Consider the following 17686-nt stretch of genomic DNA (forward strand, 5'->3'; position numbering starts at 1 on the left):
CAATGAATGTATACGGAGACCGAGAGAGGGGAAGCCAGCAAACCACAGTCACAACAACCTGGTTAGACAAGACTGTTACTGAAGGGGCTTCATGAGAAGTATCTCGGGCTTGGAAGGACAACCCAACAAATCACACCAAGGATCCCAAGAGTCAAGTGCCAGATTTCTAAGCATCTAAAAAGGGTGGGTACTAAAATAGAGGACAGAGGTCATTGTGTTTTAGGAGTTATGTGTGTATTTGTGGCTTCCAATGCAAACAATCATGAAAGCACTTAACTATCTATGGATCAATGGGAATAATTTGCTAAAAGCAATGCTCATTTTCGTACTCATTTTAATATTTCTGCATGTGCTTGAGATCGTCTGTGCCCTATCGCACCAGGTATCTGAGTGGTCTTTCCCTCATCATCATAATAAGCTATCCTTCTGATAGGAAACTAATGCCAGTATCTTGAGCTGTTTTCCCAGGAGAGAGGCATTAAGCCAAGCACACTCTCTGTAGGCCTCGCTGTAACCAACAGTGAGCTGTAGCAACATACCCCTCCTAGGAATTGCTGAGCACAGCCAGCAAAGAGTAGCTCCAACAAGGGATCGGATCCCGGGGGTTGAACCCATGACCTTCTCCTCATTAGCTCAGCTGCTGAGAGCCCTGGGTTCCATCCCCTGATAAGCAGACAGGCTCATGATACCATGGCCAGAGCTATAGTCCAGCCAAGCAAGAGAATCAGGACCCCACTGGCCCAGCTCTGCAGATGGCCACCATGCTGGGGCTAGCCCAGTAGTCCAAACTGGACCTGTGGGAAATACCAGGGAAGGCTTCCTAGCGTTGGGAATGGTACCAAGCACAGCCTTGTTGGGTGCCGCTTCTCTCCATTTGTACCTTAACTTCAGAGGTCCCCAGTGGCTACCTGTCAAGGGCAAAGAAGCTTATCAATCCCACCTTCCCACCCCCTTCCAGAACGCAGCAGACAGCCCCCGCGCCACGAGGGCTGTAATTGGAGCGGGGCGCGCCACAGTGATTAAGTTTGTGTGTTTTCTGGCGGGCGCCGGGAAGCAGCGGCCCCGCTGGCCAGGCTGAATTATGGGGTAGGTCATTCCCTTGTTAGTGGGAATAAATTCTATTAGCCCCACTCTTGTTGCCGTGCATCTTCCCCTCTTGCTCCTCGGGCTCGTGAGTGAGTCTGGATAATGTTGCCTGCATGCGGGATAAATCAGCCAAACAAATCCCATTATACTTTGGAACACTGACAGAGACACAGTAATGACACCGAGACCGGGAAAAGATGTGGGCTTTCTTTTCCCGCTGATCCCGTTCCATCTACGTGGACAGCATGGGGGGCCCAATCCACAGGGGAAAAAAGAATGTAAATGGAGAGGCTGAGTGAAAAACTCTCTTAGTTGTCTTTTCCCCTTCTCTCCACTAAGTTTGTTAACGAAAAGAAGCAAGCGCCCCGCACGGAGGTGTGGTCATTCCCCTCTGCCTTGCAAAAGCTGAGGGACACCTGAAGGGAACAGCAGGGAGAGTCTGGCTTGGAATGTAGCCTCTCTTTCAAATGCCTTAACTGAGCATTCATAACATGTGCCAGATGCAGGGGAAGACGAACAGGGTACACACCAGGCCTGGGATATGGAACATGACATCTGGGTTAGGCAGAGCCCAAATCTCTCAGAAACAGATCCTGGTGAAGAAAAAATACAAGTATGAAATCCTAGTAATGTCACTAAGTTACTTCCTGTCCCATCGGGTGGTTATTATAACCAAAGGAGAATATACAGGTGGGGCCGTGGAGGTTTTAAGCATCTTACAAACACAAAGTGTTCTACGACTCTCATTATTTATTAATGTCTACGTATTTCCCTTTCCTTAGGAGTCTCAACACACTTTATGAAAGGGATATTATTTTCCTCACCTCCTTTGTGAAGATGAGATACATAGTTCAAAGCAAAAAGGAAGCTTCATCACCAGCCCAGTGGTATCTCACGAGCGAGGACTGGCTGAGACCCAGAGGTCCAAATTCTCAGAATCCCAGCCAAGACACCACCCTGTGAGGATGACAGGAGTTGAAGGAAAGGCCCAGAATGCAGACGCGGACCGTGGAGCCTGGCTGGTCTGCGTGCTCACTGAACAAGAGACCCGGATGCCCATTTCGGCTGGGCTACTAACACACCGTATGGGGCACATGTGTGTGCATGTGTGTGCACGTGAGAGAGATCTTGCCGCATTAGCTGCTCTGCGTAGTGTGTGGGTGGAGGGAGAATGTGTCACAGAAGGAGGGGGAAGAGGGCCCCGGAGGATGAGCACAAGTGAGATAGCAGGACACAGCAGAGAGAGCAGCAGAGACAGGGATGAAGGCCTCCTCAGGTCTCCCGGCAGCTGTCTTTGTTAAAATTCTGTGTGTGGGACTCCTGGGTCCTGTCACTCTCCCTGCCGATTCGAGAGGTTCCAGAGCATTCTGGGAGGACAGGTCCCTTCACCTGGCCCAGCACACCACCCAAGGCTCAGCCACCATCCTGTATCCCAAAGGACCGTGTGTACTTAGCTGGGATATGACTTTGACTGCAAACCCCGTTGGCCAAAAAGAGGAAGGTGGGTGGCCTTCTCACCTGCATACCTGGAACAGAAGCCATGTCAAGGGGAGGGAGGGAAAACTTGATTCTATAACGTTTGCAATGTGGCAGTTGCAATATGGCAGATTCCCAAATCCCAAATTTGAAGTCTGGAGTACTGGGTCAAAGGGCCATGAGGGGTGGGTACCTGGACCAATGAGAAATTAGTGTGATGTGAGCTCTCACTGGGTGAGAGTGTGGTGTGCGGTGAGCATGTCTGATGGGCCCAGTGTGTGTGTGTGTGTGTGTGTGTGTGTGTGTGTGTGTGTGAGAGAGAGAGAGAGAGAGAGAGAGAGAGAGAGAGAGAGATAGAGTGGAGGTGAGGAAGGAGGCATGGGGCAGGCAAGAGGAGGAGTTCCTGGTCTGAGCAGGGACTATGTCTGAGCAGCAAGAGAAAGCTGCCTAGCACCATGAACAACAGGATACACCCCATCCAGCCAGAGCGGCACTTCCTGCTGACTGGGAAAAGAAAACACCCTAAGCAGACTAGCAGAAACCAGCACCCGGAGCCTGGGACGGCCTCCTGACCATGCCGGATGCTCACTCGCATGGACTTTCAGGATCCCAGGCGCCAGACGAACCTGAGTAACCATCCAGGCTGGGATGGGAGGCCAGCCCATGTCCAGGGCCGGGGGGTGACCCTGTCTCCTCCCAGGGCTGCCGTGCCTGCTAAACCAATGCATACACAAGTCAAAGCAAGGGCACCTGTGAACGGGGTTCTCCTTCACTATTCCTCACTGTCAGACATGAAGCGAAGCTTGGGGTTAAAAATCAAAAGCTCAGTCCCTGTGCCCCTGTGAATGTTGCGGGATGGAGCAGGACTGGCAGGTAAACCCCGAGTCATAAAGAGGTGTGGTTTAGCAATGGTTCTCAAGCAGGGACTTCTGGAAATGTGAGAGGCTTTTCTAGTTCTTGCAGTGAATGAGGGTCCCGTTGGCACTCAGTGTTCTAGAGCCTGAGATCCCAGGATCATAAATGCCCTGCAATGCCCGGACAGTGCCTGCACCATATTGCCCCACACTGGATGCCACTGGCACACCACTGAGCACAAGTGGGGAGAGCACTGGGCTGAGAATTAGGATGTAGGTTCTAGTCCACCAATCATAAGACCTTGAGGGATCTACTTGACTTTTCTGTTCCTCCAGCTCCTCAACTGGAGGCGATGCCTGCCTTTTCTATTATCCTACTGCACTGTTGGGAGAAGAAAAGGAGGTGATGAACCCCTCTGTAAACTGTCAGGCACAAGATGAACTCCTGAGGCAGCCCAGAGGCCACCACTCTCTGTTCCCACTACTGAGACGTGACTGGTGGGAGGCAATGATTCTGGATAATAGTTTCTGTCCTGAGCACCTACATTTTTGTATTGGAAGGTCACTTGAAGTTCAAGTTTTAAGGGGAAGATTAAAAAGCTGATTTTTGCCCCGTATGGCCTTATCAGTACTAAAGCTGACACTGCCTGACTCCTATGTCCACTTCTCAATTGGATCCAAACTCAGGGAAGACTTAGTGGCATGAGTAATGACCTGTCCCATGACCACAGCCATTGTTCCCATCACACAGGCCATAATCACCTGCTGGGGCGCAGCTCCCTCCTGGGATCCTGGGCCCCTGGAGACCGATGTCGTTTCATGATTGGCACCCACCAGGAGGGAGCACGTAGCCAAGGGCCTGACAAATGTTTCATCGATTCATTAATTAATTCGAAGGTGGAAGGGCTAGTGCTCCATGAAGTTACCCTAGAAGGCTGAAGAAAGGTTGAGGAGGCATAGATAGCTTGCTTGGGGGATCTGGGAGGCCAGGCCACTCGGCCCATGTGAACACAAGAGCTTTGGCCCACAACAGCACACTCCCCAGCCTCATTGCCCCACTCTGGGTCAGGAGTGTCAGGGCTCCCAGGAAAAGGCTGGGAACTGTCACCTTGGCCTGCTTAGGGCCATGGCACATGACAGAAGCCAGAGACAATGGGCTTCTCATGCCAGTCATCTTGTGCTCTGTAGACAGAGGGTTTGGGGAGCCTGGGTGACATGACAGTCTTCAAAAGGGAAAGACAGAGACCATCCCGTGCTAAGTAGCAGAAACAGAGATTACATCATTAGCATTAACCCTCCTGAACGCTCAGAAGCAAAGGGACTCAGGTCGGTCTTCAGTCTGCTGAGTCCCAAGATAGAATGGGACCCCCAGCTGATGTCTCTAGGACCCTCCTTCTGCCTGTGCCCTCCTGAGACCTGTAAAGCAATTTTCAGACAACAGATCATTTGGTCTTGGATATCTCTTTCCATTCAGGCTGGGAAAGCCAGGACACAGGAAAAGAATGGCCTAGAAGGCAAAGGGGGAAGCTGCTTCCATCTCCCACAAGCACCCGAAAACACCTGGGCTGCTTCGCCAGCCTCTACGCCCAACACCCACTCAGAGATTCGTGTTTGCGACATGCATTTACATCCCCGTGAGGAGGCCACTCCGAGCCTGCCAGCCCTTATCTCTGATGTGGACTCCGCCACCCTTCCCTGATTCACCTGGAATAAAATCAAAACAATGGGGAGCTCTCTGGGGACCTGCAGACTGAGAACCCTCCTCACATACAGCCCTTCCCCCTCTGCTCACCAGGCTGTGGCCCACCACGAATGCCCCATGGAATGGCAGGCTGAGTCACACAGATGTCTTCTTCCCACTCTACCTGGCCTTCCCTGCACACAGGCAAAAGACCAGCTGGGACATAATAAAGGGGCCAGAGGCCCCAGGGCTTATATTGCTTCCTGCTCTGAGTTCGGGAGGCCTGAGTTCAGGGGAAGGAATGTGGATCCCAAGAAATGGGAAGGGCCGGAAAACCCTGAAGAATACCATGGGATGAGTGGTCTACCTTAGGGAATTAGGAAAACAGGAACACAATAAAAATGAGTCACTGGTCAAGAGGTACAAACTTCCAGCTATAAAATAAATAAGTCCTGGGGATGTAATGTACTGCATGATTGACTATAGTTGATATGCTGCATTGTATATTTGAAAGTGGCTGAGAGAATAGATCTTAAAAGGTGGCACCACAAGAAAAAAAAAAACCATGTAACTGTGTGTAGATAACTGGACGTCATGTGGCAATCACTTTGCAATACATACAAATACTCAATTGTCATGTTGTACATCTGAAACCAACATGATGTTGTATGTCAATTATGTCTCAATTGAAAAAATGAACCACTAATCATACCTTTTCAAGCTCTATGGATTGTAATTACGATGAAGCTAAGGGAATCCCTTAGCCTACAAACCACAAGTCTTAAAAGTCAATCTCTTGGGCCTACGCTTCCCTCCACCGTGGTCTTACAAAGGGCAGGCTGCAGGACAGAGGCCATCGAGATTCCATCCCACCTCGCAGGCCTCAAGGGAATCTTGGACTCACAGGCAAAAGAGAACTCTAGATTCATCTAGTCCATCATTGCCTCAAGGCAGGAAAGGGAGAGAGGAAAGGAACCCAACAGCCACATGAATGGGTGGAGGACAAGCTGGGTTTGCAAGTGGTGTGCCCACGAGGACTCCTCCCTGGGGAGGCCCAGGAGCCTGGCCTGGCTGATGGCACGGGGCGCATGTGTGGTCTGAGCTGGGGCCAAATGAATTGTAGCCAAGCACCTGAGGACTGGAGCAAAGTAATCCGAGCGTCGGCCGAATCAAAGGAAACTGATACTTGACATTACAAGCTGGTGTGCCCTTTTATACTGGCTGGGGAGACAGCCCAGCCTGGTGTGGAGTTTCTGGCCTCCTCCTTTCTGCTCTCAGCCCTGAACTTGCCTCGAACTTGAAAGGGCTAATTAAAGCCCAAAGAAAAATCAAAAGCTTGTTATCTGGCTCCATGACTCCCAGCCCTGGCATTAGCCTGTCTTGCAAAGCTGTCGTCCCTCTGTTCTCTCCAAGGCCACCATGCGGTCTCAGGACCCGCAGCTCTGCAGACTTCCATGATGAACTTTGCTTTTTGTGTTGTGGCAGGGAGCAAGGGCGGGGCAAACACCTGCCCATGGGCAGCCAGGCTGATCCCTGCAGCTGAGTCTACTCCCAAAAGCATCACCCGAAAAGACAGAATCTGAGCCAGTTTTCTACAGAAAAGCATCTATGGAAAAAATAGCCAACCCATCTGATCTCAAAAGAACTAGCTGTTTGGTAAGCCCACCGCATAGACTTGCACTTTCAAACGTAGGGTGTGCATACTTGTGTGCATGCTCGTGGGGGTATTTATTGTACGTGTGCACACATGCATGTGTAGGTGTGCATGTGTGTGCATGCATGTGTGAAAGTGTGATTTTCCTCAAGAGGCAAAGGAAATTTTCCTCGAGTGCTGTGTCTGCCATTCCTTCCCAAACTATGTGACTTTGGGCAATTCATTCACCTTGTTGGGCCTCGGAATGAAGGTACAGATCAGAGGGTCTCTAAGGGCCTTCCTTCTCCATGCCGGCTTCCCTACTGCGTCTCCCCAGGGAGCTGTGCTTGAGGCTGTAATATATGTACATACAGTACAGCACCTGGCCTTTATAGCCTGCATTTGGGAGAAGTCCATGGCCCCCAGGTCATAAACCTGTCTTGTTTCATTGACTCTATTGAGTGAATCTGCCATTGCCTTAAACCAAAGGCTCCCAAAGATATGCCACCCACTAAGTCTCAGCAGGTACAGTGGAGTCCCCTCCACTCTCTGGCCTGGCTAAGAATGTCAACTTGTTGCTTCCTTCTCTGGCCTCTCTCATTTCCTTTGTGACACTAGGCTTCTCAGGATATCTGAAATAAATGGCATCTTTTAGTTTCAGCCCAACTACCTAGAAAACCCACCAGTGGAAAACAGCATGAGCCTAAATGTTAGGGCACCAAAGGCAAACCTTGCCAAGTCCCTTCCTTCTTCTCCATCTCCCCAACCCCTACCTCAAAGTCCCAGAGCCCACAAGAACAGCCCCTCCCCCACAAACTGCCTGGGTGCCAGCACCCTCTGAGATGGGTTTGGCAAGTAGCCATATTTCATGAAGGGAAACTTAGACTTTTTAAATCAATCAAAATACATTTCACTAATGTGGAATCCCACCAAAGTTGGGCTAGCAGTCAAGAATCACATCCGTGCAAACACATGTTCCACTTGTGTGTGAATTCTCCTTTCTTCTCTCTAGGATAGACTTTCCTCAAACTAGGTTTTTAAGTGAATGAAAAAAAAAAGGAGGGAGAAGGAGAGGGACACAGGGCATAGAAGATGCTCATAAATCAGACTTCTAAGTCACTGGAACAATGAGAAAAAAATGGACCATTTTAAAGATGAACAGATGTCAAGCCATAGCAAGCTGGGTCACGAGTGAGTTAGGTTGCGAGAGGCAGGAGGATGGGTCACCTGTTGCATGTGTCCCTGGAAAGGTCTTCTAAACTAGCCCTTCATTCTCCCCTTTCTCTGGTTTCCTTCAGCACTTCTGTCACTCAGTAGGGTTCCGAGGCTGCTTGCCATATCTCTTCCACGGAACAGTGCACACAGAAGACGCTTAATACATGCAGTTTTTTTAAGTTTATTTATTTTGAGAGAGAGAGTGAGCAGGGGAAGGGCAGAGAGAGAGAGAGAGAGAATCCCAAACAGGCTCTGCACTGTCAGCATGGAGTCTGACATGGGGCTCGATCTCACAAACCATGAGATCATGGCCTGAGCCAAAACCAAGAGTCAGAGACTTAATCGACTGAGCCATCCAGGTGCCCCATAAATGCAGTTTTCTCAGCAAGCTCTGTTTTCACCTCTGTGTTCCCTGGACTCCCACCATACCACTGCTCTCATTTAGCCATTTCCTAAGGATCCTCAAGGGACAAAAACATGATGCTCCTGAAGCCCTAGATCTATCCCAAGTATAGAATGACTGGCTCCATTACTCCCAGTAATGGTTTTATTCTAAGTTCCCAGGAAAGTGATTTTTGGCATGGTCAGTAAGAAAGATGGATATGTGTCTTATACCACAGGACACAATAATCTTGTCTTAACAATGCCCGGTGTATGTGACATCTGTATGACACAATCCCCACCTATTTCGAGCATGCCCTCCTAGAGCCATGAGCTAATACAGAATAGAGAAAAGCATCAAATAGGAAATCTACCTTGCAGCTCTAGCTCCAGCTGTCATAAGCTCAGCGCCATAGCCATAGCATGTTTGAGCTGGTGCTGATCTGAGTCCAGTGAGACCCAGAGATGTGTTTGTCCCATTGGCAAAATGGGATGGGTGATTCACATCCCATGGAAACCACAGGCTAGTGTCCCCCTGCCACGCCACGCCATCCCAGCCCACAGGCTCTCCCCTGACTCACCGCACTGCTGCAGGGAATGTCCTTCACCTTAAGCCAGGCCAGGTCCAGCGTGCCCTCGCCCCGGTAGCAGGACTGCAGTCGCTCCTTAATGCGATCGTTGATCTGCTTCAAGATGAAGATGCACAGGGCCGACTCATCCAGAGATTTCATTTTCCGTTTCTGGCCCTTGGAGAAGACAGTGAACAGGAGGTCGTCCTCCGGACGGACTCCGAGGGTCCGGGCGAGCACAGCCCCGGCTTTGGACAGGTAGGCGGCCTGCAGCAAGCGGTACTCCACCCCGCTGCGCTCACAGCCAATGGGCACCTCCACGTAGGAGTTGAAGGCGGTGTCCTCCTTGCAAAGCCTCACAAGCTTGGATGTATAGACCTGCTCCTTTGTGGTGGAGCCTGGTGGAGACACCATCTCAGGCTGAAGCGTCAAAAAGTAGACAAAATTGCCACTGCTGAAGCCATAGACATAGTAGATATCAAAGTCAGGGATGACAGTGAAGGTGTCTGAAGGGATCTTAATCATCGAGGCCACAAACTCATCGTGGAAGACGTAAGCGAACATGCCGTCCGCCTCTGAGTTCTTGGTCAGCTTCCGGCTGGAGATGGTAGGGAAGTACTCTGGCTTCCCATCCACTGCTGTGGCGATGAAGAGCTTGTCATCTAGGTTGCTGTAGGAGACGATCACTCCAAAGACAGAGCCGCTCTCGTTGACTCCAGACAGGTAGTGTTCCTTTTTGTGAAAAGGCTCCCCCAGCTTGAAGAGGTCCTCCAGCCTGAGAAGCTTGCAGATGCCTTGATACAGGCTCCCACAGGCAATCAGCCTATTCTCCTTGTAGTCTATCAGGAGCATCTTGTTGACATTGTTGGTGGTGGTCAGGGGCTCATTGCACGTCTGGACGATGCGGGGTGGGTAACACTTGGGGTTGTCCTCGTCCGGCCCTGTCTGGTGGGTCACCAAGACCTTCAGGTCACTGGAGAGCTTGTAGATCCGGTTGACGGCCCCCAAATAAATGTGCCCTGTCCTCTCGTCCACCACCAAGTGATTGAAACCCTCAGCTGGCTCCCCGCGGAACGTAACAAAAGACCGCTTCTGGGACACTGGGGGTGGCTGCCGGGGGAGCAGAGTGGAGGAGCCCATCCCCACCATCAGGAGATGGGAGAGCAGGCAAGTCCAATTCCACGGCATGGCTTTCATTTCAGAAACGGGTCCTCGCGGCACGGTAGCACTTGGCACAGGGGCCTCCTCGGAGGGCCAGGACTCAGGAGTGGAGGCTCCCTGTGGGGGAAAGGAAGGATGTGATACTGGGTAATAATGGTACAGGGCTTGTGTGGCTGGCCCCTCAAAGCCCTCTGCACATGCTGAGACCAAGAACTGCACTGGAAAAGCTGGAGGCTATGGGACTCGGCCCCCATGCATGTGTGGGTCACCCAGGTCTGGGTGACAGCAGGGCCGGGAGGGCAACTTCAACAATAACAACAATGCTAATAGTAATGATAATAGCGATGATGAGGATGATGAAGCACGGCCATTGGCTATCTAGCGCCTGGCTTCATAGCAGTCACTGTCCAGCACCTTCCAGAGACTATCTCATTTCATCTTACAAACCCTTCAGAGTTGGGTATCTTCTACCTTCCCCTCCAGATCCATTCCCCACCCTTCTCTGTGCCTCAGAGGCTAGCCTGTATGGACGCTATATCTGTGGGCTGCCTGCCTTCAGGCCTGGTTAGGTACAGCCAGATGGGAGCATCAGCAGAAGGCTGGCAGGAGGGGGAGGGGACAGGGGATGGGGATGGGCCTCCACGCTCACCCACAGGTCTCAGTGGCTCCAGGCGTGCCTCTCCACACTGCCTCTCTGTCTCCAGGTGCTGTGAACCACCTCCCGCCTGACCCCACTTGGTCCTAGAGGAGGTAACGGGCCTCACTCTTCCTACCCCCAAATACTGCTCTGCTCTTAGGGAGCCATACCTTTGTGAAGAGCTCCCATATTGACCTTTGCACAAACAACTGAATTTGGACGCACTATCTCCTGCTGGGACCCTGATTCATAGTCCCCTTGAAGTAAGTAGTGCTTTTATCCTCGTGTTGCAGCTTAGGGAAGTTATACAACTTGCATAGCTATAAGCAGAAGTGGATTCAAACCTGGGTGTGCAAGTCTACAGTGGGTTCTCATTTTTAATTTTTTTAAGTTTATTTATTTTGAGAGAGACAGAGACAGCATGAGCAGGGGAGGGGCAGAGAGAGAGGGAGAGAGAGAGAATCCCAAGCAGACTCTGCACTGTCAGCACAGAGCCTGACACGGAGCTCAAACTCACAAAATCGTGAGATTGTGAGCTGGGCTGAAATCAGAGGCTTAACCGACTGAGCCACCCAGGCACCCCCAGTGAATTCTCATTCTTAACTGCTAATCCATCTCAGTTTACCCCAACCTGGAACAGATGGGGATGTGCACCAGCTACTGTTTATCTGCAGCAGAATAGTCCAAACAACCCTTTATTGGGGTCCATTGGTCACAGCCCCAGTCTTCTAGGTCTACACTTATGCAGCGGACACTTCTCCTTCGCACCTCCCCACTGCCAGATAGTGCATGAGGTCAAAACTTCAAAACCACATCCTGGATCCCTTTGCACCATGACAGCCACCAAGTCCTCCGGGTACACTGCCCGGCTCAGAGCCCTGATGTCATTTTAATGAGGCAGATCTTGGCTGCCTCCCATATTGGGGCCTCCTCTGAGAGGTTTTCATTAAAAGGAGAGAACAAATGGTTTAAGAAGTGGTCCAATAAATAAATAAATAACTCCCCATGGAACAAAATAGCTCTTGGTCCTAATGGTCTTATTCATTTCTATTCAAGAGGACGGCTTCATATTTCTTCCAGTTTGAGAGAAAGCAGGGCAGGAATGGCCTGCATCTTACTTGGGGGCATCTCAGCTTTGTGGAATTTCTCTCACCCAAATCCTCAGTAATGGAGCAGTGGGAAGAGATAGACCAGGAAGCAAGAGAACACCCCACAGGGAGAGTGCGAGGTTACACAAAGACCAAGAGAAGAAAGAAGAAAGCAAAGACATGACGTCGTCAGCTAAGATCCCAACCAAAGCCACACGTCTTCTCGAGTGAACATCAGAGAGGAGAATGGTTTGCACACCCACAGCCCAGAACAGTCTTGTGAGTCCAGTACCTTCATTCACACCCCCATGTGGGAAATGTCTGCTCAGGGCACACACAGAATTTGCCAAATGCTGCAGGATCCAAGGACAGCCGAGGCTGGGGTCAGGTCCCAGTAGATGCCACCAGAATCTAACTGATTCAGATAGTGAAAGGTTATGTGACGGCAGCTCCCATGAGGAACGCTGACTTCTACCTTAGGGTAAGAGAGCAAGGACAAGGCTGTGGGATGGCATCTGGGCCTGGCCATGAACTAAGGGAGGACACGTGGGGCCAGAAGAGAAGGGGAGGGGTCAGTGTAGCAAAAGTCTGAACATGTCAAATGGCATATTCACCAGGGAATGTTTGTCTGGAGAACAGGGTCTGGTAGGAGACAGGGCGAAAAGAGGAGCCCCAAGCCTTGTCAGGACATCCCTGCGAGGGGGAGACAAAACTTCATGGTATTGAGGAGAGACACTTAAAGGAAGAGAGCACATGCTCCCAGAGAAGGGTCCCATGCTTCAATTTAGCCTCTGCAGAAGGACTTGACTTTGGGGTTGAGGGCTGTGGGCTCCGTGGGGGCAAGGAGGCCCACCGAGTTCACTGGTGAGTCCAGAGTGCCGGGCTCATGCCCGACGTCCAGCAGAAACTCAAGACTTACTTTCTGACCGGCAGAGAGAGGGGCTGGAAGCCAGGAGGAATGTCAGTATGTGTGGGTCATAGGCCGTACCCAGGCCCCATGCACATGCTTGCACACTGCCTACCTCACCCAATCAGTACAGCTGTCTGCTCTGCTTGGGGTTGTTCCATCTGCTTTTCAGATGAGGAAACTTAGGGTCTGCAAGGGCATGGGGCTAATAAATGGCAGAGTTGGGGCTGAAACCCAGGTTTGCACCCCTACAAAACCCATACTGTTCCTAGAGACACACAATTCCAGAGTCCAGAATATAGAGCGCTTGGAAGCCCTTTCTAATCCATGTAAGTCCCCAGACAGAAAAGCCCCAGGACATCACCCAGGAACATCTCCCCACCTGCTCTGTAGGAGGAAACCTAGCCCCTGGGACCCACAGGGCATAACCTGGCAGATAACATCCATCAGGCAGGCACCACTATTCACCTCTAAAAAGTGATAATGACAGAAAGTGCCTGGCACAGGGCCTTTGGCCTGGCACACGGTATTTTACTTATTAAATGATAGTTGTTCTTCTTGTCGACAAGAAGAAATGAGATGAAAAGGGTTAGGATTATGATAACGAGATAGTACGTGATGGCACCATCTCAGTTAGAGTGATGAGGACTCAGGATGGTTCATCTTGAACTGCCTGTGCAAATCTAAACATCAGAGAAGAATCTAGAAGCTTTTCATCTGAAAGAGATAATCCAGTTTAATGATTTCCGATCCCCGATTTTAAAGACAAGGAAGCTGCGATCCAGAGAGGTGAGGTGATTTGTAGAAGTTCACGTAGTGAGTTGAAGGTGGGGATGGCACTGAGCTCAGGTCTCCAGACTCCCAGCCCAGTCCCCTTTCTACCACCTGCAGCCTGTCTTCCAGCTTTGTCTGAACCCACCTCAGCACCTGCTCCCTGGCCTTTGTCTTGGGTGCCATATGCCTGGCTAACACAGCTCTCAGAACATTACTGGCAACAATGAAATTCCAGCAAGGCTGGTAATCCTCACTCCAGACAGGCAGGTGCCAGTCAGGACTCAGCCACCAACTCTCTGGAGGGAACTTTCAGCAGTTCCCATATTGGAACCTGCCAGGAACCAGGGAAGTGTGCCTGCCACACCCCCTGCCTTACTGTACACACTCATGGGCCCACACGCCAATCAACAGTTCTCTAGTTTGCGAGAAGCGAGGCAAGGAAGCCTGTAATTATGAATTTACTGAGCAGAAAGGTGCCAGGGCTCTCTCTCCATCTTCTATTAGACACTGAAATGAGACACAGTTATGCATCTCAAACACTTATCACCCTCATCTAGGGATAGTGAAATTACTGTGCCTGGAGAGAGGGGAACCCACAGAAAACAATAACATATGATGGGAATAACCAGCCTCCCTTTTTACACACCACGAAAGGACTGATTAGAAAACAAGTAACAGGGAAGTGGAAGAGAGAAGGAACAAGCAAGGGTGCGGGCTCTGGCTTGCCTCACTGGAGACCCTGCTGGGCACCACCACTGCAGGGGTGACCCAAACACAGGGCACCCCCCCAAGCTCCAGGCCCACAAGTAGGCAGAGCTGCCAGTCCCCTGCTCCCTAGGACTGCCTGAGGCTGCTCTGTCTCCAGGGTGGCTCCATTCCAGGACATCTGTCCTGATAAGTGGTGACCCAACCTAGGAACCCCTGCCCCCAGTGGCACGTCCTACCCACATCATTTCTCTCTCGGTCATCAATTAGCCGCTTTTCAAAGTATTGGAGGGAGCATTCATCCCAACTCTGATTCTTAAAGGCAAGTGATGTGACTGGGTCACCCCAAGATCACCCCAAAGACCTCACTGAACCAGCAGAATGGGTAATGAGTGGAAAGCTGGGGACCAAAAAGGCTCTGGATCAAACCCAAACACACTGCACATTTCCCTTCTTTGAAATCAGATTTTAATTCTGAATGATCTCAGGGGAGATGGGACTCATTTTTAGAAGCTGATCATCATTTTGATTAAAGAAATTGGGGCTGTCTTTGTTTTATGTGGCAAGTGTTGAAGAGCTCAAACTAATTTTCATGAAATAGCACCCTCCTCTCAGATTCCTGAGTAGAAGAGAGGAAAGTTATTACAGACTAGTTTAAAATAGCAATTACTTCACGAAATTACTTTAGAGTTTACAAAATGTTTTCATATACATTACCTTGTTCTGGATTTATTGTTCACTGTTAGGTAGAAGAGGTATTTGTAAGTCTGCCTCCTTTATAAATAAGGAAACTGAGGCATGAACAGATACAAGTCAGGTCTGGGCTGAGGCAACACAAAGTCACGCTGGGGTTTGGACAGCTCTTCAGTTGTCCACAGGACCTTTGCAATGGGATAACAGAACATTCTGAAGACATATTCTAGGATGATGTTTCAAAAGACCATCTCTACAACATACCGTGAACCCAGAAACCAATTGAGTGAGTCACACGAGCTTTTTTATGAAATAAAGTAGAAGAGAAAAATAAGACTATGCCACTTTTAGGAAGGGTAGCCACTATTTAGTGAGACTCTTGTTTCAGCCATATATATGTATGCATTGAATGTGATGTGAATGTATTTCTTCCTGTTAGTCACTGAGATGGTTAATTTTATAGGTCAACTTGGCTGGGCTACGGTACCCAGGTACACAGGAAAACATTATTCTGGATGTCTCTGTGAGGATGTTTTCAGATGAAATTAATATTTAAAAATTTTTTAATGTTTATTTTTGAGAGACAGACAGAGAGCAAACGGGGGAGGGGCAGAGAGAGGGAGACACAGAATCCAAAGCAGACTCCAGGCTCCAGCTGTCATCACAGAGCCCAACTCCAGGCTCGAAACTCACGAACTGTGAGATCATGACCTGAGCTGAAGCCAGACGCCTAACCAACTGAGCCACCCAGGCGTCCCTGTTGATGAAATTAGTATTTAAATCAGGGGACTTGGGGTGATACACACTCCCCCCTATAAAGTGGGCATCTATTTAGTTGAAGACTGGCCTCTCTGAGCAAGAGGGAATTCTGCCAGCAGATAGCGTTTGGCTTTCTGCTGAGTCTCTAGTCTGTGGGCTTATGTGGCTCTCCTCTGTGTCTCCAGTTTGCAGGCCTACCCCTGTAGATTTTAGACTTGGAGACTCTATAATTGTAGGATTCCTTAAAATCTCTCTCTCTCTCTCTCTCTCTCTCTCTCTCTCTCTCTCTCTCCACACACACACACACACACACACACACACACACACACACACACACAGATTCTGTTTCTTTGAAGAACCCTGACTAATGCAGTCATGATCAAAAAGAGTTTTGAAAGACACTGTTAGAGATAGTGGATATCTGTTATTTTGCTCCTATTCACTTACCCCCTAGGGACCCACCTCTTCACCCTCTTTCAGCCCAAAAGCTTCTGGGGGAGTGGTCACCACCCCTGGTTCAAGGGGGAACACATGACTTGGGCCCAAGCCAATCAGCACAGAGCTGCTGGCAGGGGGCAGGGCAGGGCAGGGCAGGGCAGGGCAGGGCAGGGAGTCTCAGTGATTGGTTCAGGCATGGCTACCTGGTCCGATCAGAATCTCTGAGAGATCACGGCCTGAGGGAAAAGTTCTAGGTCTCCATGGATGTGACCTTGGAGAGGTGTGAGCCTGAGAACTGCGGGCACCATCTTATAACCATGGGGGTGAAAGATGGGAAGGGGAGCCTGAAGAGAATGAAGCCAAAGCACGGAGAAGAGCAGAGCTGAGCCACTGGAAACTACTGGATCTCGGGGCCTGGTGACATCACACAGATGTCTACATCAAGCATGCTGAAGCCAGCTCTATGCTTACACTTTCCAGTTGCACGAGCCAAAATTTCCCTTTTGCACAAGCCAGTGTGGGTTCTGGAATTTGTTAATGAAAGAATCCTAACCCATATACAGAAAAATCCAACCTTCCAGCCAAAAGACGACAGTGTCTCTTACCACATCCTCTCTAATAGACTATTCTTTCACAGGAAAAGGAAAGCATGCCAAAGATATCTCCATGTCCCACTGGCCACAGAGATAATCTAGAATTTTGCAAATAGTGGGGCTTTATCTCAGGTAAGATTTGGGTGTGGGAAGGTTTGTGTGCATGTATGTGTGTGCTGACTTTTGTATTCAAACACAATGCTCCCCTCTCTGCTGGGTGTTTGCTTAGAGGGCTGTGCCGGCAGGCCTCTTGGGGTGTTCTCCACCTGGCCATGCCTCTGTGTCTTCTTCATAGGTGGTTTATACTCCCCGAATCCCCACCCTTCAACCCCCCTTGCCTAGGATCTCATCTTCAAAGAAGCCAGCTCTGACCCTGGCAATGCATAGGATGCCCCTGTGATATGTTAAAACAGGAATCAGTTCCCACCAGAGTCTCACACTTTACAAATTATGTTGTATTTGCCCATATATGCTGTCCTCTCTCCAAAAATATGAGCTCCTAGAAGTCAGAAATTATGTATTTTTCACCACTATCCTCTCCAGGTCCAAGACTAGAACCTAATACATGGTAGGTATGTAATCCATGTTTGAGAACACATGAATGAATGGATAAATAAATGAATGCTGAGTGAATGAATGAATGAATGAATGACTACTCCACAGCAGTATGTATGAAGTGGCAGCTGGGATCACCTACAGCTGAAGTTCAAAATGAATCTTGGTGCTGGGCCACTTAGCTCAAACAGTGACCAAATGCAAAATGTTGGGTTTCCCTTGCTCTAATCTAGGGCTTAGAACCACTTATAATACTCAGTTTTGTCTGCTTAAAGCATGACTTCAAATGCATCAGGAAAACTACATCTTTCGTATATGATTTACAATGAGAACTGTCAGTCCACCAGCTGGAATATCATAACAAGTTGCCCTGTGTCCACGAACTAGACTTTGAGAACCACCACTTACTCAGCTGAGAAAATTAGCACAGACCCTGTTGAGGAGAAGGAGCTGGGCCTTAAGACAAACTTGCATCAAGGAA

At 49.7% G+C, this 17686-nt stretch overlaps 1 protein-coding gene across 3 annotated transcripts in view; it reads right to left on the reverse strand.

Annotated features, from left to right (window-relative positions):
- Nucleotides 1-17686, reverse strand: part of PLXNA4 (plexin A4) — a 445047-nt gene that overhangs the window by 356651 nt on the left and 70710 nt on the right. For all 3 annotated transcript variants that reach the window (XM_045495675.1, XM_045495674.1, XM_045495676.1), the window contains exon 2: nucleotides 8908-10173. In XM_045495675.1, coding sequence (XP_045351631.1) covers nucleotides 8908-10092 — 1185 coding nt within the window. In that variant the 5' untranslated portion in view covers nucleotides 10093-10173. The remainder of the gene's footprint in view (nucleotides 1-8907; nucleotides 10174-17686) is intronic.

Source organism: Leopardus geoffroyi, chromosome A2 (genome assembly GCF_018350155.1).
Source record: "Leopardus geoffroyi isolate Oge1 chromosome A2, O.geoffroyi_Oge1_pat1.0, whole genome shotgun sequence".
Classification (NCBI taxonomy): domain Eukaryota; kingdom Metazoa; phylum Chordata; class Mammalia; order Carnivora; family Felidae; genus Leopardus; species Leopardus geoffroyi.